The sequence below is a fragment of the Zootoca vivipara genome, chromosome 5 (genome assembly GCF_965207765.1).
Source record: "Zootoca vivipara chromosome 5, rZooViv2.hap1.1, whole genome shotgun sequence".
Classification (NCBI taxonomy): Eukaryota; Metazoa; Chordata; class Lepidosauria; order Squamata; family Lacertidae; genus Zootoca; species Zootoca vivipara.
Window position 1 is genome coordinate 40395246 of NC_142588.1, and position 25137 is coordinate 40420382.

A 25137-nucleotide genomic window follows, 5' to 3' on the forward strand; every position below is an offset into this window, starting at 1 on the left:
ATTAAAAGCTTAGACAGAGATACATTTGAAGTTGATAGGCCAACAAAAAAACCAACCGCTGATGCAAAAATCCCGGCATTCATTATACATGCTGTGTTATTTACATTTCATGACAAACTCAAGGAAATGCACTATATCCACAAGAACAAAACAGCCCCGTTTGGATTGAAAGTAAATAGATGGTTAAATTATAGTAGAGTTGTTCTTGGCACAATTCCAATAGCAACTGGAGTCATTATCCACATGCTTGTAATTGGTGGCAGTGGAAGAAACATTTCCTCCATCCAACACATAGCAATAGGGAAATCTTCCATACGCGAAAAGAACATTGTACAGATTGCTCCTTCCTAAACAATCACCTTAAAATGTCCAATTACTCATTGTTACTCATATCGCAGGTGGCGCTGTGGGTTAAACCACAGAGCCTAGGGCTTGCCGATCAGAAGGTCGGCAGTTTGAATCCCCACGACGGGGTGAGCTCCCGTTGCTCGGTCCCAGCTCCTGCCAACCTAGCACGTCAAAAGCACGTCAAAGTGCAAGTAGATAAATAGGTACCGCTACAGAGGGAAGGTAAATGGCGTTTCCGTGTGCTGCTCTGGTTCACCAGAAGCAGCTTGGTCATGCTGGCCACATGACCTGGAAGCTGTACACCGGCTCCCTCGACCAATAACCCGAGATGAGCGCTGCAACCCCAGTCGGTCACGACTGTACCTAATGGTCAGGGGTCCCTTTACCTTTACTCATATCCTTATCAGGAGATCAAATGTTCCTACCCACAAAAATATTGAGCTACACATGATTGTAATAATAATTTGTGGCATGCCATTAAACTAATGGCTCGTCCACACTTACGCCTGTCTCATGACTAGAAAGCATGGAGCCTAGTGGTTTTCTGCTTGTCCCATGTTGTGGGCACAGAAGTAGGGCAGGTAATAAAAATACATCAGGTGAATATCCAAGCCATGGAAATGACACTCAGCATTAACATGATCAGTGTGATTTAATGGAAGAATGGGAGTTTCCTTCGGTGCCATATGTATTTGTTTAGTTGGTTGACTGGATGTAAATTGTTTGGGGTTGGCCTTGGGCAAAATAAAGCGACTAACAAAATTAATAATTAATAATAATAATTCCAGCACACCAAAATAAGTTCTGAAAAATCCTCCACTCCTATCCATGCCGATACCACATTGCGGTTGTGTTTGAGGACTCCCAGATAAGTCAGAGGCAGGCTGTCACATATTTATTGTGATGCTCACTCTATATTTTGTGCCGTCATTCTAGTAAGAGTATGCTCTTAATGCTCCAGTGTTGATATTATGGTTATCCTTGCTGTAGCCAGAAGATTGCTTGTCCTGAGGATTTATATTTTAGTTATGACTTACCCATTAACCTGATTTATTTTTATTACCTGCCCTACTTCTCCAGAATAAGAAGCAGCTTGGAAGCAGGTGCCCCAATTCCTGCAAAGCAGATAGGTATACCATATACCCACATTTCCTATTACTTTTAATAATTTCAAACACAACGGAAGGAGGAGGAGGAGGAGGAGGAGGAGGAGGTTGAGTTCTGCTCAATAAAATTTCTTCTATTCCAATCTTTGGGCTTCTATTTAGATTACTTTTTTAAAGAGCCTCATAAATAACTATGAGCAAAACAGAGTCAATTACAAGACACAACTAAATTCTGAGCCATGTGGTTATTTGTCCATGCTTCAGCATGGATATTGTAGAGCTGGTAAGGGCACAGAAATGGGCAACCAAAGTGATAAAGGGCTTGGAGCAAGGGTTGCAATATTTGGGTAATTTAAAACATGTTCAAGTTGTACGCAACTAAAATAAAAAAATTCCTTCAGTAGCACCTTAAAGACCAACTAAGTTTTTATTTTGGTATGAGCTTTCGTGTGCATGCACACTTCTTCAGATACAGTGAAATGGAAGTGTTGTACGCAACTGCAACAGTGAGAAGACCCATAAACTGCACCATAGTGTGTTCTGTCTTGAAACACTAATTGTGGCAATCACGAAACATTGCTAAAAAAAACCCATACTCAGCTAAAATGCATTTCTGCCATTAAGCTGGCAATAAGTGGTGCCTAGTACATTTAAGCATATTTTATCTACTTGGATATTCAAATGAATATTTCAATTCTATTAAGCACTTGGTTCTGTCAAATATAAAAATCAGGGCCCAAAACAAATATGTTTACTCACAGATATGTTTTGAGCATGATCAAAGATGTAAACTGATGCAATCAGAACTGGCTGTGTATCCAGTAGAACTCTTGAGAGTCCCATGGACTGCAAGTAGATAAAACCTATCCATTCTGAAGGAAATCAGCCCTGAGTGCTCACTGGAAGGACAGATCCTGAAGCTGAGGCTCCAATACTTTGGCCACCTCATCAGAAGAGAAGACTCCCTGGAAAAGACCCTGATGTTGGGAAAGATTGAGGGCACAAGGAGAAGGGGACGACAGAGGACGAGATGGTTGGACAGTGTTCTCGAAGCTACCAACATGAGTCTGACCAAACTGCGGGAGGCAGTGGAAGACAGGAGTGCCTGGCATGCTCTGGTCCATAGGGTCACGAAGAGTCGGACACGACTAAACAACAATCCAGTAGAAAGATTCTGGGACCGGCATGAATTGTTTGTTGTTGGCATCCGCCTGCCTCAAGAGACAATGGAATGAGCCTCCGAGGGTGAAGTTAAACAGCTGTGTTGGCCGCATCAAAGTGACTTCCACAGGGCACTGCCCAGATGACAAGACACACACACTCCTCAACCTCACTGATGTAATCCAAAGGAAAGCAATACATTTGGCACTAGCTTGGCTGCAGGAGTTGCCAGAAGGAGGCATACAAGGCACCATCCAATCACCTTAGGGACTCCACTCCGGATCTGTATAGGATAGCTCAATTTAAAAAAAATCTAATCAGCGTGTATAGCAGCAGTCAAAAGGTGGCTACGGGAGTGAACATGGTAGAGGTGGGCTCTCTTTCAGGAATTGCCCCAGGTTGTACATATGGAGGGGCCCATGCTATTGTGGGCATTGCTACCTTGTTGCCAACTCCACCCCTCCCCCAATAACACTACAATTTGAGCTCCATTAACCTAATGGGGACAATCTCAAACTCACTCCACTTTCAGGGGGGGGTGTTATCCTTTCACCATTACAGCATGAGTAAATAGTGCTTAGCGCTGTAGACAGTTTTAATAGCAGCAGTCCGGCCTAAACCAACCATAACCAGAACTTCCAGAATGCCCTCCAGGGTATCTACTCCCCTTACTGCCATATTCTTATTAGCCAGAAGACTCAGAAAAGAGGAAAAGAAAGGAGAACTAGGAGTCGACACCAAGAGCAGAGCAGAGCAAAGGAAGAGACAGATTTGGACTGTGTTCTCTCTGTCTGTGTCTCTCTCTTGGTCCCTTGGTAGGTAAGTAAAGGTAAAGGACCCCTGGACGGTTAAGTCCACTCAAAGGTGACTTTGGGGTGTGGTGCTCATCTTGCTTCAGGCCAAGGGAGCAGGCGTTTGTCCACAGACAGCTTTCTGGGTCATCTGGCCAGCATGACTGAGTTGGAAGCCAGAGAGCACAGAAACGCCGTTTACCTTCCTGCCACAGCAGTACCCATCTACCTACTTGCACTGGTATGCTTTCGAACTGCTAGGGTGGCAGAAACTGGGCATACCTGCCAAGTTCCTTCTTGAAAAATAAGGGATCGGAGCGGAAGTAGAAAACCGGAAGTAGCGCTGCCGCCATTTTGGAACTAGGTGGAGCATGCTCAGAAGTAACTTTTGATGCTGCTTTGCCCAGTTCCAAAATGGCCGCCGCACCAGAAGTCACGCTGCAGCCATTTTGGAACTGGGCAGAGCAGCATCAAAAGTCGCTTCTGAGCATGCTCCGCCCAGTTCCAAAATGGCCACCGCGCCAGAATAAACCGAGGAAAAACAAAAAAATCCGTTTTTTTCGGCTGGGAACAGCTGGAAAAACGGGGGTTTCCCGGGGAATACGGGAGACTTGGCAGCTATGAAACTGGGACAGGAATGGGAGCTCACCCGTAACGCGGATTCAAACTCCTGACCTTCCGATCAGCAAGCCCAAGAGGCTTAGTACTAGAACTCAAGGCAGCACAGTGAAATTGATGGGCTGCTGATTAAAAAACACACACACAAAAAAAAACAGAAAAGCATAGAAAAGCACCCAGTACATAATTAAATTACAAAATGTACTGTAACAAGATGCGGCCAAGATCACTGGCTTACATGCTCATTACAGTAAGTCTATCAACAGCTATTAGGCTATAAGAGTTAAACAGCAGAGGCAGCATAATAACTACAGTATGAATAATAGTTGCTGGAAGGGAAACAAGAGGGAAGTATTGCCCTTATGAAGTAAAAAGTTTACCAACCCATCAGTTCTGTGTTCAAGTAAAGTTTACAAACAAAACTGCGTTGATTTTTCCTCCCACAAAACAGAAACCAACACAAAATGTCATGCACAATGAAGGAATAGTTGTCATCCATGACGAAAGATCACTTTGTTCTTGTTTCATGTGAGCGTACTATAAGCAAATATCTCAGTGAGGAAAAAGGTATAGCAAGAATCCTGATCCTGTCTCACTGCCGTAACAATTTTTATGCCCCTAAAGTGCACTAAATGTTTTACAAAGATTATGATACTGCTTGCTTCTAGGTAGCTGTCCACTAGCTGAATACCAGACATTCCTTAACGGAATGGTATCTTAAAACGTCCAAACACACATATGCATACACAACACAATTATGAAGAAAACATTAATTTGAAAACTAATGTGAACTGAACGCAGATTTTAAAACATTGCATAACCCTGTTTTTCAAACTGTAGATTTAATCCTTTCCGGGACTCTTGAATAAGTTACGTAACAGGCAGAGTTTATGGCCTAAATGAAGAGGTGGACATGCATAATTAATAACCTTGGCTATGGTGAATCATAAGCCATTGTCCTTAAGGTATATTCAAAATGTATCACTGTGTTACAACAGGAATTTCCCACTTTCATCACTAAGAGAATACAGAATGCAACTCATGAATCAGCCAATCCTCTTCATTTAAAATGTTATTTTCATTTTTTATGAAGCCAGGCTGCCAGGTACATTTTAATTTTATCTTGCAGGCTAAGCAAGGAAGGTTGGGCATTTGATCATTCAAGACAGACCAATGTTTTGTAATATGGAAGTAGAAGAACTGGAATGGCCTCACGGGGTCCAAATCAAGGCCATAATTGTAAAGGGGGGGAGAGATACAGAAATACACCTACTCCAAAAATACACAAGGAATCCAAATCACAGTGCATCAGAAGCAGAAATCAGAGTTTGCTACATACATATCATGAAAGAACCCAAGAATTCCCAATAACTCATTAGTTGAGCCAAATATTCAAGGAAACCGCCAAAAGAGAAGTGTCAAAACACATGGATAATCACCTATGGTAAATAGATAAAAACAACACTTAGACATTATTAACGATACAAAATGACACTTAAACGTCATCATCTATAAATTAAGTAGATCAGGGTACCTTTAGGTAAAGGAAAGGGGACCCCTGACCATTAGGTCCAGTCGTGACCGACTCTGGGGTTGCGGCACTCATCTCGTGTTAGTGGCCGAGGGAGCCGGCGTATAGCTTCCAGGTCATGTGGCCAGCATGACAAAGCCGCTTCTGGCGAACCAGAGCAGCACACGGAAACGCCGTTTACCTTCCCGCTGTAGCAGTTCCTATTTATCTACTTGCACTTTGACGTGCTTTAGAACTGCTAGGTTGGCAGGAGCTGGGACCGAGCAACGGGAGCTCACCCCGTTTGCGGGGATTTGAACTACCGACCTTCTGATCGGCAAGCCCTAGGCTCTGTGGTTTAACCCACAGAGCCACCCGGGTGCCTTTAGCCAGCTACAAAATGAGGTGCCCAGCACAGAGGCTGTCCTGTCCCTACTCAGAAGTACAGTGGTACCTCAGTTTATAAACACAATTTGTTCCGGAAGTCTGTTCATAAACTGAAGCGTTCATAAACTGAAGCGAACTTTCCCATTGAAAGTAATGGAAAGTGGATTAATCCGTTCCAGACGGGTCTGCGGACTACTCAACTTGAAGCTTACTTAACCCGAAGCATGGGTGTAATTGGTCCCGGAGGTCTGTTCATAAACTGAAGCGAACTATCCCATTGAAAGTAATGGAAAGTTTGTTAATCCGTTCCAGATGGGTCCGCGGCGTTCGTAAACCAAAAATTCGTAAACCGAGGTGTTCATAAACTGAGGTTCCACAGTAAATTTCTAATACAGACCCAAAAACTAATGTTAAACTGCTATTTCAAATGCTGGCTAATCTTAACACACTGTTAACTTTGGTGCTGATATACCCCTGTATTTAAAAGCAGTTAAATGATGAAGCACAGAACTGGGGGAGCAAGAGTGAATGTGCTCCCAGGGAAAAGGTGGTGAAGAGGGGAGTTGCATTTGGTCCCATGGCAGGCTCCAGGTGTCACTATCATTTGAAGCATGTGTTACCAGAAATAGCCGCGATTCCCTCAACCCAATAGTGGCACCCGATATATGGACTTTTCTCCCCAAAGGAGGATCAGATTATATCTAAATTTGATGCCGCTATTTAATTATCTGGTTCCAAAAATGAAAATGTCTGTAATTCATATGCATCTTATTATTTTTTAATATATTTATTACGAACCACTTTAAGCTCCTCTTAGGAGGGACGCGGGTGGCGCTGTGGGTTAAACCACAGCCTAGGGTTTGCCAATCAGAAGGTCGGTGGTTCGAATCCCCGCGACGGGGTGAGCCCCCGTTGCTCGGTCCCTGCTCCTGCCAACCTACCAGTTCAGAAGCACGAAGTGCAAGTAGATAAATAGGCAGGAAGGTAAACGGCATTTCTGTGCGCTGCTCTGGTTCGCCAGAAGCGGCTTTGTCATGCTGGCCACATGACCCGGAAGCTGTACACCGGCTCCCTAGGCCGATAAAGCGAGATGAGCGCCGCAACCCGAGAGTCGTCCGCAACTATACCTAATGTTCAGGGGTCCCTTTACCTTTAGGAGGTGAGGTATAAAAATGTAAAATCATTAAAATACAATAACCGGAGATGGCAACATAAACAAATCCCCGAACATTGCATGTGCAGCCTCTATCTAAAATGGCAAACTGAACATAAGTTATCTGGATGGATGTCAACTACCTAGTCCACTGCAAAGTATATTAGTACATATCATGTCCACGGAGCAAAAGATAATGCAAGTACTGTTTCTCTCCTGTCGTATCCTCCCTTACTCCCTCTCCCAGCTCCATGACTCTTTCAATAGTCTCTGTATCACAATACCTAAAATGATCTGTATGTAGCTTGTGCAGTTAGACGGAAGTGATAAAAGGTAACGGTAAAGGGACCCCTGACCATTAGGTCCAGTCGTGACCGACTCTGGGGTTGCGCGCTCATCTCGCATTATTGGCCGAGGGAGCCGGCGTATAGCTTCCAGGTCATGTGGCCAGCATGACAAAGCGGCTTCTGCCAAACCAGAGCAGCACACGGAAACGCCGTTTACCTTCCCGCTGTAGCGGTTCCTATTTATCTACTTGCATTTTGACGTGCTTTCGAACTGCTAGGTTGGCAGGAGCTGGGACCAAGCAACGGGAGCTCACCCCGTCACAGGGATTCGAACCGCCGACCTTCTGATCAGCAAGCCCTAGGCTCAGTGGTTTAACCACAGCAATATACTGCAATATACTGCAATATACTGCAAAGTATATTAGTACATATCATGTCCACGGAGCAAAAGATAATGCAAGTACTGTTTCTCTCCTGTCGTATCCTCCCTTACTCCCTCTCCCAGCTCCATGACTCTTTCAATAGTCTCTGTATCACAATACCTAAAATGATCTGTATGTAGCTTGTGCAGTTAGACGGAAGTGATATAGAGGGCCAAATTTTAACTACAGCACTACTCACCAAAGTAGTCAATTATTATACAAAGGGACTGTAAAACAAAGCAGTCATTGATGAGAGGTTAGCTGGCAAAGAACCCAATCCGGTAGCATTCTGTACTGAACTGTCAACTTTTACAGATCTAAGATGGATTTGCTTAAATTTCTGTCTCCCAAATTCTTAAAGGCATTGAAGTTCTGTTACTGTTGTTAACGTGTTTAGAGACTTCTATGTTCAGGGGGGATTGGCTTTTTAAACATGGGTGATTAAACTTGCAGCCCCCCCCCCACCTGAGCAAATACTGTACAGGATTTTCATCTGACAGTCTCAGTTCCACAGGGTAGAGACTTATCTTATTATCCATGCACATTGGTGGTGCTGTATAAATAACAATAATCTACAGAAATCTTCCTATTACTTACTGCTACCCTAGCCATTAAGTGTATATCACCTGATACTTCTGTCAGCTTGTCAGCAAGCCTTACCTGATAAATTCAGGTGACCATATACTGTGACTTAAAAGCAAGCCAAGCAGGGCCCCTGTCCCTGTGTACTATAAAATAACAGTTGTAACAATATGTTAAAGGTAAGTAAAAATGCATCAATTTTAGACCCCTAAAAGCTGTAGCAGTTTGCAAGACTTTACCCGGATCACCTCTACATAATTACATCTCATGATGTTTAGCTGGTGAAATATTACAACGCTGAAAATCAGACGTCGTTCATATAGTCAGATGCTACATGACAAATATTCCATGTGGTTATAGGTACTCTTAGTAAATTTACAAGTGGCCACTATGTATTCTACTATGCATTCATTTTCTGCCCTAGTATTGGAGGGCATTGCTTTCTAGCCACACAGCCTTGCCTTCCTTCGATTCACAATGGGGCAACCACTCTTCTTGGCAAAATGGCACTTACGTAACACTATCTGTTTGCAAAATCCCCAGATCCTTCCAGATGTCACTTAAAACAGCTTTCTTTTATAAATTTGACGGATGTTCAAAGACACAGTCTAAAATAAACATACCATATTTGTTTTTTTAAAAAAACCTGAAACTTTTATCTGTCCAAGGCCAGCCCAAATGCTGCTGATTCATCAGCAATCCCAAAATGGGTTAGAGCCAACTCTAGAAAAGAAGGCATATCATAAAATCCAAGTGTCACAGAGAACCGAACTCCCATATTTTAAAACAGAGAACTTCCTTTCAATTTAATAGCCAGCTTGAAGAAGAAATAAGGTTGAAGCCAAGAATTAGAGGTGTCCTAGATGACTACCTGCCACAGTTGCTATATTTCTGTAGTACTTCCATACACAGCTAAGCGAAAATGTGTTTTGCAAGAAATCAAAACGTGTCTCACAAAACAAGAGTATAAGGATACAACTACAGTACAAGTCGTTTCACAGGCCTTAATAAGGATATAACCAAACATGTGTGTTTCTTATATACTCTACTGATGACATTCATCCTGTTAAGAAACAATGCATTTCCACCCCCTATCACTATCATTTCTGGCCCATCTTTATTCCTGCATGAAGTACTTCAGGATATGAAGCTGAGTCACCCTCACAACTGCATTCTGTGATAATATTTATAAACAGCATTACAATGCCTTTTGTTCCAAGGCGGTAATTTCCCTCAGTATATGCAATGGATATTCTGGATGGTTTATAAATCGCACGCCACAAGATTAGTTTAGCAGAGGGGAAACAGCTTCTCAGGGACATTTATACCCCACTACAGTATCACACTGACAGCACAACCTTTCAGTACAGATACAGGGAATAAGTTATTGAGATGTATATCACAACCAGTAAGTCTCTGGAACATGAGAGATTAGGGAAGCCAGTCACGCACAGGAGTGTATAGCTCAAAAGGAAAGACTATTCTTTGCTGCACTCCCAAGACTGCAGTGGAAATTACAAAACCAATGAATAAATTCAAAGAGTTCTGCAGTTCTGCCACAAACTGATGTCCCTGCTTAAGGGTGACATATGCATTAAGGAGAGGGAGGTTACAGATTGGTTTACTTTAAGCCTTGGCTTAACCGATTTAAAATAATCACAACCTGTTATGCAAAATCAAAACCAATAGTATTGTGCGGATGTGGCAAGATGATCCAGGTTATCCAGCCAGCATAGAAGCATTAATTTATTCTGCTACAGCAGCAACAAGTACCTCTGGCTGGTACATATGGCATAAAGGGTGTAATATTTAGCAACAGACTTTTTTCCCCCTTCAAAACATTAGCTGCAAGAAGCGCTGTTGTCATCACAGAAAGGGCGGCTGAATCCATGTCTGAAAACTAGTCCACCTAACCGTTCTCTGTGCGATTGGTGGACCCGCACACATGATTACATGGTGTAATATGACAATGCAAGCAGTCCCCAAAAGAAACACAGCGTTCCAGGACTGACTCACTCGCCAAGTGCAGATATGTCATTGTGGTTGTGTCATCATACAGCTGTTGTGACATGCCAAGTAACTGACACCGTTTAAGGCAATTTGTTTGTTTGTTAAAATCATATTCCACCCTTCATCCAAAGATCACATAGGATTCCAGAGGGTACCCAAGAGGTTTTGTATTATAACACATAGACCATGGCTGTCATTTTGCAACCAGCATCCTTATGACTTTCTCAAAATTCCAGGTGTGCCCACTGGCCCTAAAATTTGATGACTCCCTATACTAAATTATTGAGAGGTGATCAGTGAGGCAGAAAATAAAATAAGTATTTACTCTCTACAGTTCCCAGAACCAGATTTCAGAATGTGAATTGTAGGGAAATGATAATGCCATTTAGCATCAAAAAGAGTTTCTCTCTTAGCCACAATACATCTTTTTTTTCAACTCTCACACCCTTGATATTCATTAGAGACATGCCATATTGTAGAGCACAATCATCATTCATAGCTATTCTGTTATATTATTCTATTATGCGTGCAACTTTTTTCGATATCAGTGCACAATGAACAAAATTTTCATCATATTGCAAATTGAAGAACAAACACACTGCAGCAGACTTAACAAGCTTTTCTATTTATTTTTTTAAAGCAAGGGAGCAGGCCATATTTAGCTGGTTTAAACATCAAATTATTCTTGTTTAACAAAGCTAAATTTCCCAACTCCCAAAACATGGGATTGTACCCAATGCTGTTCCAGTGGCACCCTGCTGGCACAGCAAGTCTTTTGTTTCCTCCCTTTCTACTGGGCTCCCCCATCACCACCAAAAAAAGAAATCTGCTCTAGAAGAAACTCTCAAAGCTGATTATTTTGAGGAGCCATGGGGGTCTGGAGGAACAGAAGAGAATGAGCAATTTATTTTGCATGCACAGAAGTCCCCTTCACCAGTGGAGCTGCAGCATTGCTACAACCCAAGTTTTTGTCCTAAAATTTATATCCTATTCAGGGTAAGTGATGCCACGAAGATTTCAATATTACTTTATGTCTGACTTCTATGACATTTATTTCAAAGAACTGTTTAGGGTCAAGACAGATGTGACATTTTCCAAGCACTGGAAATCATTTGGATCCACGTTAACTACCCTGAAAAATGCCTCAGAACACAGTGAAAAAGTGTTACATCTATTCCCGCCATATGCAAAATGTTACATACTGTATGTCTTTGTATTAAAGAACTTCACCTGCTATTGCTCTTATCAATATATGGTGATCAAGAAAAGATTACTCCTGTCCTCCTTCCTCTCAAATAAGTAACTGGTAATCATTTACATTTATATATATTTTTTAAAATCAAGCACCTTAAATTTTCTAGGCCCATATGCATATTGAAGCAAGCAGAGAACAAAAACAAGCACACCAAAAAGGACACATGCGTGTAGGACAACTGGATTACTAAACCACGCCTAAAATGGCTACAAAGCTTGCAAGCAAAGAATGCCACATACTGCCAACAAACTAAATTGACAAGTTATGCCAGAATCACTTTCCACCCTGGAAGACTTCATTTGCCCACCCCCTGCAATGCAGGAATATGCAGCTGTCCCATAAGGGGATCAAGCTTGCAACCTTGGCGTTCTCAACACCATGCTCTAACCAACTGAGCTATCTTTCCAAAAATATAGGCCTTTCAACCACAGATACAACGCTAAGGTTACAGCCAAAGCCACTGCCCACGAAGAAATTAATCACATTTGTAACAGCAGCTTGCAATTTGAAACACTAAGTTCAGCTGTGTGTGACTCTACTTTTCCTGCTGCCATGACTTCCAGTTAAAGTTACTGATGGACCAATTCCAGAAATAACAGTTGACAATGGGGCACAGCAATTACTGCATCAGTTCAGAACAGCATATGAACAAGTAACAGTTTGTTACACGTACAAGGGGGTCTCAGATGTTCCAGACAGGAAACAACACACCTATGCAACATTCTGAAAGCACAATGGCTACCATGGAACCAGCTGTTGTTGCAGCCCTAGGATGGGAAGCAGAAGCAGTTCTTATGCCACTCAAGTGACAGATGAATGAACTTGCGTAAGCTTCATGCATATATATGACACCTAACAAGGACGAAAACAGGATGCACTTGCCCACTTACTGATATATTGTGAATAGCCACTTGCAGCTATTCACTACAAACCATCTGTTGAATATGCTCATCAGCTATAATTGGGGTGTCAAACACTCACTGCCTGTAAAGGCAAATATATGTTGATGTATTTATTCCAATACATCTACTCTTAAATATATTTGAATAAATGCATCAACATATATTTGCTTTTACAGACTTAGTCCTTAGCTGTTTGCAGTACAGGTAGTACACCTATGTGCAGTTTCAACAGAGAACTATAGAAAAAGAAAGGTGGTTGTCACGTTCAAGGAATGAGCTCACTGAACACCAAAACCAAGAGCCGTGACTGCTGTTTTGCTGAGAACCACAATGTTCTCTTCTCTAATGCACTCAGTATTGCATTTCCAAGAATGTTGGACACTTTCAGTTAATTTAGTCTGCAGTCTACATTCCCAAGCCGTATTTTTATCACAACATTCAAAGTTTGGGGTGCAACCCCAACCCCTGAGCAGCTCAGCCAGCAGCCCGTACACAGCTCCAGCATGGCAGAAGGTGGGGAGCGGGGGGGGGGGGACAACCCTTATCTGCACCAGCTCCCAAGCCAACACAGCAAAGAGGCCCAGATCAGGCATACTGCAGATCCCCCACTAGAGGAGGCTGACAGAGGTGGTCAAGTGCAGGGTATCGGTACTTTAACAACTCCATTCCAGGCAACCACACCATCACCATGCTGAAGGAATCATGATTTTTTATTTATTTTTTGGCCATCTGTCCACAATTTCTGATTAACGTTCCAAACAACAATTCAGACACCCCTAAAATTAGGCTTTATTATTTCAATTCTTTAGAGCAGGCATCCCCAAACTTCGGTCCTCCAGATGTTTTGGACTACAATTCCCATCTTCCCCGACCACTGGTTCTATTAGCTAGGGATCATGGGAGTTGTAGGCCAAAACATCTGGAGGGCCGCAGTTTGGGGATGCCCGAGTTAGAGCAACCCCTTAAAATTCAACTAGTCACTCTGGAGCCCAGCAAGACTATTTATTTATTCAGGCAATACATATCATAAGCTCCCTCTTTTACTCTCAGCAACTCTTTTGATGAACTGATCCACTTCAGACATCTGATTCTTATCTGAAAATTCTATATATATTCTAAACTACCTCCATACATCCCATTGGAAAGGATGCCTTCAGGAAGCACAGCAAAGCAATAGTGCAAGGTAGCCTTAAAGGAAGGATAAGCAATTTTTCGCACTGTCTTACACATACCGTATTTGCTCTAGGTGGAGAGTTGTAAAGGTTGGCGGGGCAATCTTGTCCCTTCAGTTTTCATATTTCAGTATGAACTGCACCAAACAAATTGTATTTGCAATGCACAAGTAGATGCTAAGACGAATTTCTAGAAAACATCACTACAGAATGCAAGACACCAAATTATCTATCCCCCATATTCTATTCAAAGTGTAACAGGAAAACACACAGCTTCTCTTGTGGAGCAGTTAAAACAGAAAACATGCAGTGCCATCAAATTATTGAGTATGTGCATAAGGAATATCATTGATATCAACCATTTATTAATCTGCTGAAATGGGTTATTGCTTACAAGAGTGCAATAGACTAGTCTGTCTATAAGTTACAGTTATAACTAACCTAAATACTTATTTTTTAAATGGCCATGTCAAAGGTTAATGAGCAAGGCATTTCTTTTTCATATGGTAAAATGATTGTGTGAATGCTCCCCCATATGGTAAATATTTTTTCACCATGCTGTATATACATGATAATACTGAAGGAACAAAGCCATTTTTCAGATTTTGTCACTCACATCAGACCATTCATACCAGCCATACCAACAAAGGAAATACTCTTTCAAGAGTTGTTAAGTGTCTGTACAAGTAAAGAGTGCAGAAAGTAACCTTATTTGGACCACTTAATCAGAAAAAAATCTATATGCCTAATAAGATAAAAATAAAAAAACCTTAAAAACTAAACTATAAAAGACAGTATAACTAACTAAATTATATACATAGGTAGGCTTGCTGAAAAAAAGTTTTGAGAATTTATCTAACAAAATACAGCCGGGGTCAAGACATACCTTACTGTATCTTAAATTCTCCACAACACGTGTTTAAATAGTAACATAGAAATTATACCATAAAAGCAATCACAGGCTATAGACTTTGGAAAGGACCAGATCTAGATTAGCTAAATCCCATTATGCACAGGACTTGAAGATACCTGTAATTAGAGCCGATCAAGCCAAGACCATACAATTAGGATCCACAATAGATCCAAGATGATAATATATATGCTATGGAAGACCTGCCAGGTCAAAGGAGGTAAATCTAAAACCAGAAACAGGAGCAGAATGTTTTCCAATAGCATCACTTACAGACCTATCCATAGCACAGCAGGGTATCTAATCTCCTTGTACAAAATTGCATCCCAAGTAGCAGTATATCACTCTTCACCCAACTCCTTTATAGCATTACCTATTGAAATTTGAGTACTGTATATCCAACCAGGAGTCTGAACAACAAAAAAGATACAAGGATACTCATGTGGTTGTGCATAAACAAAAATATTCTGTTCACAAGCCAGCAACAGGGGCCTTTAAGTACTACCCTAAATACACAGCAGAACTGATGCACCTGGGATCTTTTCAAATGGCTCAGCTGCATGAATGAGGCCAAACGCAAGCAACTGACAGACCCTCTTCCTGGCAGATGATGATTCTACAATCAGGACCCATGCAAATAGCCCCCTAATTGCACAGGAGCCACTCACAGAAAGACAGCAGGCACACAGGGAATTTCTATGCAAGTTATTTCATTAGCTGACCTCACAGAGATGTATTTTAAATGATAGGAGACTTAAACCTCAGTCAACTCCAGGTGTATTGAACATCCACAATACACTGGGTACCGTCTTCCAACATATTAATTTTTAGCATTTTGAGTGTTCCAGCACTCCGCCTGCAAGAACAGCAAGAGCTGTTCCGCCTGGCCTTTGGGCTGGACTCAGTCTGACCTCTATGTTTTCCTCCCTTATGGTTTTGATTTGGGCTACTTTAAAATGAGGCTGCATTTTAAAATTTTGGATTTGGACCGTATTTTGACCCTTATTTTAATTGGAGTTTTTTTCTTTTACGTCCTATTGTAATTTTATTGGTGTCAGCTGCCCTGAGCCCGGTTTTGACTGGGGAGGGCGGGGTATAAATAAAAAATTATTATTGTTATTATTGAGCATTATCTGTCATGTAACCCTCCAACAAGCCTCTAAGGGAGAAAAGGAACGCTACAAATCTGATGTACCATCTCCCATGTTTGTTTCTTTTTAAAAAATAATACAAATGCCACCTTTTGAGAGAGTGATCAGGACAGAAGGGGGTACTTAACCTTTTTATTTCCTGACATGCATCCACTCAAAATCCTCCCTTATGCGACAGAATAATAAAATTCATTGTTTTAGCTTTTCAAAATCCCCCACTGCCACTTTTCCACTAACAGGAGAAAATATACAGGGCCTATAATCGTTTTCCATCCAGAGAAAAAAGCAACTGGGGGGGGGGGTTAAGTACTTTCTCCTCTCCTACTGGCAATTTGAGTGCAAAAGCAGCAATCTGAGCATCAAGATTTAATCATAGTTTGCCTAAAGTAACTACAGTAGTGGATTAGCCAGTAGAATTTTGGCTAAGGTTCAGTTTTGAACTGAGGGCTTTTTAGTGCACACTCACAGCCATTACCCTGCAGCTGCTCACACGTATGAACATCACAAGGACCCTTTGCCAGGGTAAAGTTGGTTGGTTGGTTGGTTGGTTGGGAGTGAAATGGATTTATGGTTGAGAAAGAAGAGGCAATGCCCCCCCCCTTCAATAAAAGTTTGTATGAAAATGGTGTGCTCTCACACAGGAGAATGCCTCTTTAGAGGATAGCACCAACTGTGTCCCATGTACCTATAATTTTAAAAAAAAACTGCTGTAATGCTTTTTTGTCACTCACAGCTGTTTTAACCAAATGCAAATATATACAGATTTAATTGATAGAATCAAGTGAGATTTCATTACTCTATAGTGACAGACTTAATACTAATCGATACATCCACTGCCGGACTATACAGGATGAAATGCTGCCATATGTCCAGTCGATTCAGCTGGGTTACCTAGGAACAGCAAACAAGGATTCCCCTAGGTTCAGTGCAGTGCACAAGAGTTGGCTGGGATGGCCAGGGCTGAAACAAGCCAACTGGGCACAAAGTTCCCACTCTCTTTTCTTGCAAGTTAGTGGGACAGGAAGCTTCGGAGAATGGGGTGCACCGACCTCGATCCGCTTCATCGTAGAGAAAAGAGAGGCAAACCTAAAACTAGGGAAAGGGCGCTGGATCAAGATCCCCGCACAAAATAAAGACCGTGGCTTTACAGAGGACCAGGCTCAGGGGGTGGAGAAAAGCAGAAAGGGGCGGAATTGCCTACAACGGGACCGAGGGATCCCAATAGTTTTGCCCGGAGATCAGCTCACCAGAAAGGGTGGGAGGGAGTCCCCGGGAGGCAGCCAAGGGGCAGGAAAACACAAGCCGCTCCTTCAAGAGGAAACGCGCCTTGCAATGTGGATGAGAGAGAGGCGACCGCCCGTGCGCACCCCACCCTTCCCCGCGCGGGCCTTTCTTCTAAGGAATTAGCTCTCTCTCCCCTCCGACGTTGCTCATGGCAAGAATGCCAGACTCTTTGGGGCAGCCCGCGGAGACAATGAACCCAAGGCGGGCGAGGGAAACCAGTGTGCGGCGAGGGGCACCCAGGCAAGGAGGAGAACCACGACAGCTTTTTTTTACTGTTCTTTTATTTGTTGCCGCTCTTGAAGGCCAAGCGGAGCCTCAGCAAGTTTCTCCCCAGCCGAACTACCAAACTTGGCCAGGAAGTTCGCAGCGCCCGGCAAGGAGAAGCGCAACAAGCGGGACGAGCCCAGGGGGAAAGCCCGAGGAGGACGGAGAAAGAGAAAACGCTCACCCACGCCGTATTTCTCCTCCCGCTTGGTGGGCACCCAGCGCGTCATGGCGCACGGGAGCCCGAGCCTGCCCGCCGTCTGGGGAAGCCGGCGCACGAAGGCAGGGATGCGCCCAGCGGCGAGTCTAGCGAGCCGCCATTTTCCAGCCTTGGCTGCGGCCGCAACGGGACAAGGAGGAGGAGGAGGAGGAGGAAAAAGTTTGCAGGCGAGGGAGAAGTCATGTGGTACAGGCGGAGTCAGGGGGTTGGAGGCCCTCCCCGTCCCTGGCCGGTAGGAAACCCAGGCTTGGCTTCACTCCACTTCCTCCGGCGGCCGCCTCCGAAGCGAGCCCGCGCAAACGGCGCCCCGCGGAGTCCCAGCCCCGCGCCTAAGTTTAGCCCGAAGTCAGTCCCACTGAGCTCAGCAAAGGAACTTGACTCATATGCAAGCGGACGTGGGTGAGTTTACATAATCGGCAGTGGCGCCGCTTCCAGTAAAACAAAAAACAAAACCCGACCAATAAAGTATTTACTGTACAAGGGAGTTTATCTGGAAAGCCGGGATTTTAGATAGTTTTGCCCGTTTTTCACTCCTGATTCGGGTAATGCTGTCCAAAACGTGCTCTGGCATCATTGGCTCCACGTAGAGCTTTGCTTCTGAGTAAAAATGTTTTGACCCTTAAGAGAAGACTTGCAACTGAAGCTGTCAAGGTTCTAGCCCTTAGGGAGGAGAGACCGTCGGCAGGCATATCTGCAAGTTGCCTCCCACCACCTCCTGTCAATGCACGCAACTCCCCCCCCCCCGACATTTGCGGACGGAAAGACTGATGAGCGGGCACTGCTGCTTAATGGCACTCTTGAGTCTCTGCATCCAATACTGGCTCCAGCTGGCCTCGCCCCTAGGCTGTGAGGAGAATGTGCACAGTTGACACTGCTTCCGAAAAGCACCCAGTGTCTTCACGGGAAGTCGGGCCGCTATGGGGGGCTGTGGCACAGAGGGCCTTTTCTCTAGCCACCACCCTCTAGGCCTCACTTGGAGGTGGCACTATCTCAGTGGGGGGGGGGCAGGTTCCTTTGGAGTAGCTATAGGGGTCCTGAGCCATATAAGGCTTTAAAGGACAAAACCAGAACTTTAAATTGGGCTCCAATTAAAGCTAGTGCAGTGGGGCCAGAACCAGGGTTATATGTCCATAGGGCTGGGTGATACCTGGTTTTCAACATCATGATATAAAAAGGTAAAGGGTCCCCTGACCATCAGGTCCAGTCGTGTCCGACTCGGGTTGCGGCGCTCATCTCGCTCTATAGGCCGAGGGAGCCGGCGTTTGTCCGCAGACAGCTTCCGGGTCATGTGGCCAGCATGACAAAGCTGCTTCTGGCGAACCAGAGCAGTGCATGGAAACGCCATTTACCTTCCCGCCGGAACGGTCCCTATTTATCTACTTGCACTTTTTTGATGTGCTTTCAAACTGCTAGGTGGGCAGGAGCTGGGACCGAGCAACGGAAGCTCATCCCGTTGCAGGGATTCGAACCGCCAACCTTCTGATCAGCAAGCCCTAGACTCTGTGGTTTAACCCACAGTGCCACCTGGGCCACATCATGATATATTACCAGCTAAATATCATGATATATATCTGCAGCAGCAAAGGTGTGCCATGCTTCATCACAGCAGCAGAGCTGCAGTTTGTTGGTTCTTAACCGGTCCATCCCAATGCAGAATCATCTTGCCCAACTCTGAAGCTTCAGAATTGGAAATAAGTGATGCTAGTTGCCATGCTTGCCAAAGGTCAGCAGCAGCAGTATACCATGGCAAGTATATTTCTTCCTTTCCAACAGTTTCTGCTGTTGTCTTCTCAATGTAGCTATATAGCAGTCTTCAATATTTTCTGACCCAGAACCCACATTAAACTGTTCTCTGTAACATAGTAGAGCTATACAGCAAATATGTGGAAGAAAGGTATACACTTTCTTGCAAAAACTAAAAGTGGAAAGAAAATATCCTGAGGAACACATAACATTTTTTAGGAAATAAAGCTATTTTTGGATACAAGTCCTTTCTTGTATTGGCACTGGTTTGTTGCAGCCCTAAGGCCTGGCAGATTATAAATGAGACTAGAGTTCCATTGCTACTGCAAGAAACAGAAGGGAAATACGGAACCATTTACCAAATGCCAATCTGACCTTTTCCTTAGCTAAAACAAAGACTCGAAAAGTAAAACTGCAATAATAAATTCTAGGGAGTGGGGTGGAGAGGCATAAGCGCCTTGTTGTCAAAGGGCTTTGAAAGCTGAAGCTTGAGCCACGCTACAGTTTTTCAGCCTGTCTATTTGTAGAGTTCACAGCTATATTGTTGTATTATTGTATTCCGTCCTGTAAATCATATCGAGACTTCAAGCAGCAGGCAGTATCAAGTCAGCTGGGCAGGGTGGAGCCACATTGCTTACCTGACTTCCCAAAACGGAGGTCACTGCTGGTTAGGCGGTGGGGGAATTGGCATGGTGTAGGTGCAGCAGTTGTAGCCCAGGATTAGCTCCACTGCCACCCCTGACCCTCTCCGTTTCAGTTACTGGGAGCAACTTGCGTGGTGAGAAGCCATGTAAACAACACTTCTCTGCCCTCCTGATCACTGGTAGTAACAGGCACCTGAAATCCCCCTGCAGATCCAAAGGAGGGCTCACAGGAGTTTCAATACGCAGGAATTACAAAGAAAGGTGCCCAAACTGCCAGAGTGGTCTAATCTAACAATTTATTAAAGAAAGGTACAAAGTTACAGCAAAGGTCTAATGGCTCCCTTCTTGCCCCTTCTCACAGCCTATCATGGGTCAGACACCACCACAAGGAACTGGTTTGTCCACACCTAAGTAAAGAAGGAGAAGAGAAGAGGAGTTTGGATTTGATATCCCGCTTTATCACTACCCTAAGGAGTCTCAAAGCGGCTAACATTCTCCTTTCCCTTCCTCCCCCACAACAAACACTCTGTGAGGTGAGTGGGGATGAGAGACTTCAGAGAAGTATGACTAGCCCAAGGTCACCCAGCAGCTGCATATGGAGGAGTGGGGAAGCGAACCTGGTTCCCCAGATTACGAGTCTACCCCTCTTAACCACTATACCACACACATTCTTTATAGGCCCAGGCAGGCTACACCACATGGGAACACAGGTGGCTGGTATTAAACATTACCTCCCACTCTAGCTATGCTTGGGGCCTGTGGATACATCAAAGCATGTGAAACACATATGAGCTCAGTGCTACCTATTAGGCAGGGGTCATCTTGACCATCAATATGCTACAAGCAGGGCTTTCAGAAGAGCTCAACTTTTCAGGTCAACAAAGCACCTAACAAGTTAAATATATGATAATGATGCTAAAGCTGAAGCTAGAATCTTTTAATTATATCTCTGTTTTCACATACATTTTGGGTTCAGTTGGGCAATCAGTTATTAGACACAGGAAAACAGGTGTGATGGAGTCTGATAATGCAATTAACGCCAATTGCATGCCTTCCGTTATACCTTTTATACTACTTATTTTTCCTTGGTGTTCCGATTCATGCCTGTATGACAACGGTATCCAGGTCTCTCCCGGTGCTTTATCCCATTATATTATATCTACCAAAGAACAGACTTAAGATTCCTACTCCCGTTAATAAATGAACCTTTGAATTCAAAGACCATTGTGATGTACTGACTTGCTCTACTCATCGGCATTTTTGCCTTGGGGTTGGGAGATCAAAAGTCTTTCATCCTCAGTCTTCATGGCTCGTCATCTACTGTATTTAAATGATTTCAGTCCTTAAAAGACAACTTGTAGATGAGAACAGAAACTTTGATCTAAAGTGTTCGTCTTTAATTTTTGAAAACTCTCGAAAATGAAACAAGTGCTCAAATCACCAGTGTGAAAGGGAAAATAGAAAGCTTTTCTATTGTGACTTCTAGAAACCTGAAGTTAAGCAGAATCGGCATTTACCTACGGTAAGCAGTTAACTGGCAGCCACAGACTTTTTTCTTTATCTCAGAAGATTATCAAAGCAACCACCAACTTGTAGGACCTCACTCATCTGTACTGTACTGCCCTTTGTACTTTCCAAGTGTCCTAACCTCAGATGTCTCTTTGAGGAAGAAGGCAGTGGACATGGAGGAAGAATCAGAAGGTAAGAGGGCCCAGAGCTGGTAACAATGGTCCCTGCTAGACCGGAAGCTCCAGTACTGTACAGTAGGAGGATATGTGACCAACACCTTTCCATCCTGAAATGGCCCACCCACCATGGCTGTGTTTCACCTTCTCTTGGAGGCAGTATGCCTCTATATAGCAGTAGTGTGAAGAGAGTGCAATTGCACTCAGAGGTTCTGATTGTAGGCTTCTGAGAGGCATCTGGTTGGCCACCGGGAGAACAGGATACTGGAGTAGGTGGGCCTTTGGTCTGGCCCAGCAGAGTCTTATGAGGAAGTTCACTTACTGGCAGGTTTGGGTAGAGCTAACAACCTATACTCACTTGCTTAGCTCTTTCTGCATTCCGAGCTTTATATCGAACTATGTGTCTAGAACACCCTGCTCACTTTGTCTACTAGAGCTTTCACCTGGAGCAGAATACACAAGTCGTCTTGCAGTGATGATAAGAATCCAGGAAGGTAAGGAGAAATAAACACAATAGACTTCAGAACTCTTAAGTCATATGAGGGCAATGGTTTCCACTAGCTTCTGACTAACTCTTCTCATATTGTGTTTACTTCTCACTTTCCTAGATTCTTATTATCACTCCTTAGATATCATTTGTTCTTCACTCCTCATGACTTCTGAGTTCTGTTCCTTTCACAGTGCAGCATCAGGCTACTCTAAAGTGACAAGCAGGCCAAACACCCAACTTCTGCCACTCATCTTGCATACCCCAAAAAAACAATTTCATGCCTTTCACTCAAGAAAGAGGCATAAAGGCAATTGTGGGGGCTTTTCCTGTATTCAGTGTTTGTTCTGGCTTTGTGGTTAACATTATTCTGTCCACATTTTTTAAACTACCGATACCAATCCTGACTCTAAATACACTATTGGATTATGTCCTCTGTCATCAGTAACAACTGAATCAAATAAGCTCTTATAAGAGTTTATGTGTGATTAATTTCTGTATCAAAACCCATGATCAGAAAATTGCTAGTATTGTGACAAAGTTCCATTTCCCTTTTTTTTCATTGTCATTGCCTTTATTTTTCTAAATAAATCAAAGTCACATGAAAATGCAGACACACTTGTTTCTGTGGTTCAGTGGTCTTAGGTATTATCATGACACCAATCAGCCTGAGGAAATCTGAAATATACTGTATAGATAACTAAGATAGTTATCTGCCATATGTCTGGATTTTCCCGGACATTACTGGAATTTCAAAGGTGGAATTGACACCTGGAATTTCTGAGAGGCGACACTTTGTCCTGGATCTTAGAGAAGTCAACCGAAAAAATCACGGTTTCAGAATCACGTCAACAACTTTGGGGTTTGTCTAAATAAATCTCAACAACTTTTGGGTTTTCCTAAAAATATATATATGGCAACCCTAAACTAGGAAATCTGGAAAATGAAACTGGAGCTAAGTGGTGGACAGTGTGCCCCAGAATTAGCACGGAATTTAAATTATGATAACAAATAATATATTCTGAGTCCGCAAATTTTCACGCAGCACTTTCTACCATCCATGGGCACTGAATAAAAGAGCGTCTGTAAGGGAGGGGAACTTTGCAGTTTGACATTACTTTGAAACTGAAAGAATAAAAGCTTCCTTAGACTCCAGCAGTCAAGAAAGATTAGGTAACCTTGGGAAACCAATAATATATATATATATATTCCCCCTTCAGACTGTGAAATATATTAGTAGATTTTACACAGTACATTTCTACAAGTAATGTCATTTGCATTATTCTGTTCCACTGCTGGGTAACAACTAGAACAAGATTAAAATAATTTATTCTAATCATACAAACTTCAAAAAAGAACTGAAAAGCAGGCCTGTCTATAGTATCTGCATATTGTATCTCTGCCTCATTTGTTTGGAATTACAAGCCATTTATTAATGTGCTACATGAAATTAAGGGTCATCTCTCTAGAGCTACATAACATCATTTAAAATATTAAATTAAATCCACCCCCACTACTTGCCACCATCAGTATTTGAAATGCCTGGTCATGCAATTGGAAATATATTTGTAATGGGGTGAACTGAAACAGAGCTGTCAATCTGAGTTGAAAAATCTTTGTAATAAACACAGGAGAGATGTCATATGAATGTTGGGAAATAATCAAGTTATTTTGTAATAAGCAGAACTATACAAAATACATACTCTTAACTCTGATCCAACTCTCCTGTGCCTAATAATTTGCTTTTCAAATTATTTTCAGCTTGGATTTGATACATGGATTTTTGGGAGGTCAAGTGTGCTGTAAAACCATAAATTACATTCTGCTGGAGAACATACGAAGAACCCTACTGGACCAGATCAAAGACCATTCTGTTCTCACTATGGCCAACTACCGTAGTTGCCTTTGGGAAGCCTGCAAGCAGGAACATGAACACAACAGCACATTCTCCACTTCTGTTTTTCAACAAATGGTATTCAGAGGCATGCTGGAAGGAGTTCATAGCTCTCTTGGCTAGTAGCCTTTGATAGCCTTATGACGTGTCCAATCCCTTTTTAAAGCAGTCTAAGTTTGTAGTCATCACTACATCTTGTGTAAGTGAATACTGTAGTTTAATTATGTACTGAGTGAAGCCATACCTCCTTCTGAATCTTCCCACCTTTGGTTTCATGGCTGACCCGTGGTTCTGGAATTATGAGAGAGGCAGAAAAGCTTCTCACTCTCCACTTTCTCTGTGCCAGGCATAATCTAATACACCTTTTGTCACGTATACAATCTTACATGTAATCCTTCCTTCAATAATTTTTTTGAAAAAATTTCCTTCTCATCCAGCATACATTCCACCAATCCCACTTCTCTTGGTAAGGTCAAGACTCTGGATTGGGTGCTATGAAGCCAGGGTCTTCGTGCAGTTCTTAATCTCTTTCACTGCAAACCTAATTATAATTACCTGGAAATTGTCTTAAATTAATGGGACTGACTTCTGAATGTATGGGAAAGAAACTCATAAAGAGACCTGGTAATCATAGTGTGAGATTCTTTAATGCAGAATGTGTGGAATAAGGTGATGTTATCAAGAATTAAGTATCACCCTACTTTTCTGTTTACATATAAATGGGCTCTAGGATTTTAAAAAGGAATCTGTTCATTGAATCAAAAGAGTGTGAGTTAAGGCACATACAAATTCACTCATGCACCCAAAAGCATGGAAATTATAAGTCAACGTCATATATATATATATTCTATTGTTTTTCATAAAACATGAAAACAGACTGACAGAAGGGAACGTGTTCAAAATGTAATGTCCCTCTCAAAGGTCATTACTCATTACAACCCAGATAATGACAAACTAGAGCAGTGCAGGCACAAGATGAAAATATAAATTATGTCTCTGAACCATAGTTTGCACTTTACATTCCTGAAGCACTATACCAATATTAACTATTATCTTCAAAGAACCCTTGAGAGATATAATAGTACATGTATCTGTATTTGTGACTGAAATACAAGAGTGAAAACCAACTATTCCAGAAACGGAAGGAGCCT

The 25137-nt window shown here is 42.8% G+C and overlaps 1 protein-coding gene and 1 long non-coding RNA gene across 5 annotated transcripts in view; one reads left to right on the forward strand and one right to left on the reverse strand.

Annotated features, from left to right (window-relative positions):
- The window catches only part of DOCK1 (dedicator of cytokinesis 1), a 370976-nt gene extending 353345 nt beyond the window's left edge, over nucleotides 1-17631 (reverse strand). For both annotated transcript variants that reach the window (XM_035138566.3, XM_035138565.3), the window contains exon 1: nucleotides 17498-17631. In XM_035138566.3, the coding sequence (XP_034994457.1) occupies nucleotides 17498-17543 (46 nt within the window). In that variant the 5' untranslated portion in view covers nucleotides 17544-17631. The remainder of the gene's footprint in view (nucleotides 1-17497) is intronic.
- Nucleotides 17632-17757: 126 nt separating this feature from the next.
- On the forward strand, nucleotides 17758-24619 carry LOC132592165 (uncharacterized). 3 transcript variants are annotated; one of them, XR_015950209.1, is made up of 3 exons: nucleotides 17758-17932; nucleotides 20282-20453; nucleotides 23854-24619. It is a non-coding gene; the product is annotated as an uncharacterized LOC132592165 (long non-coding RNA). The 3 variants fall into 3 exon arrangements; XR_015950211.1 differs by lacking the exon at nucleotides 17758-17932 and adding an exon at nucleotides 21407-21621 and having other exon boundaries at nucleotides 23854-24407; XR_015950210.1 differs by lacking the exons at nucleotides 17758-17932; nucleotides 20282-20453 and adding an exon at nucleotides 21226-21621.
- The last annotated feature ends 518 nt before the right edge of the window (nucleotides 24620-25137 follow it).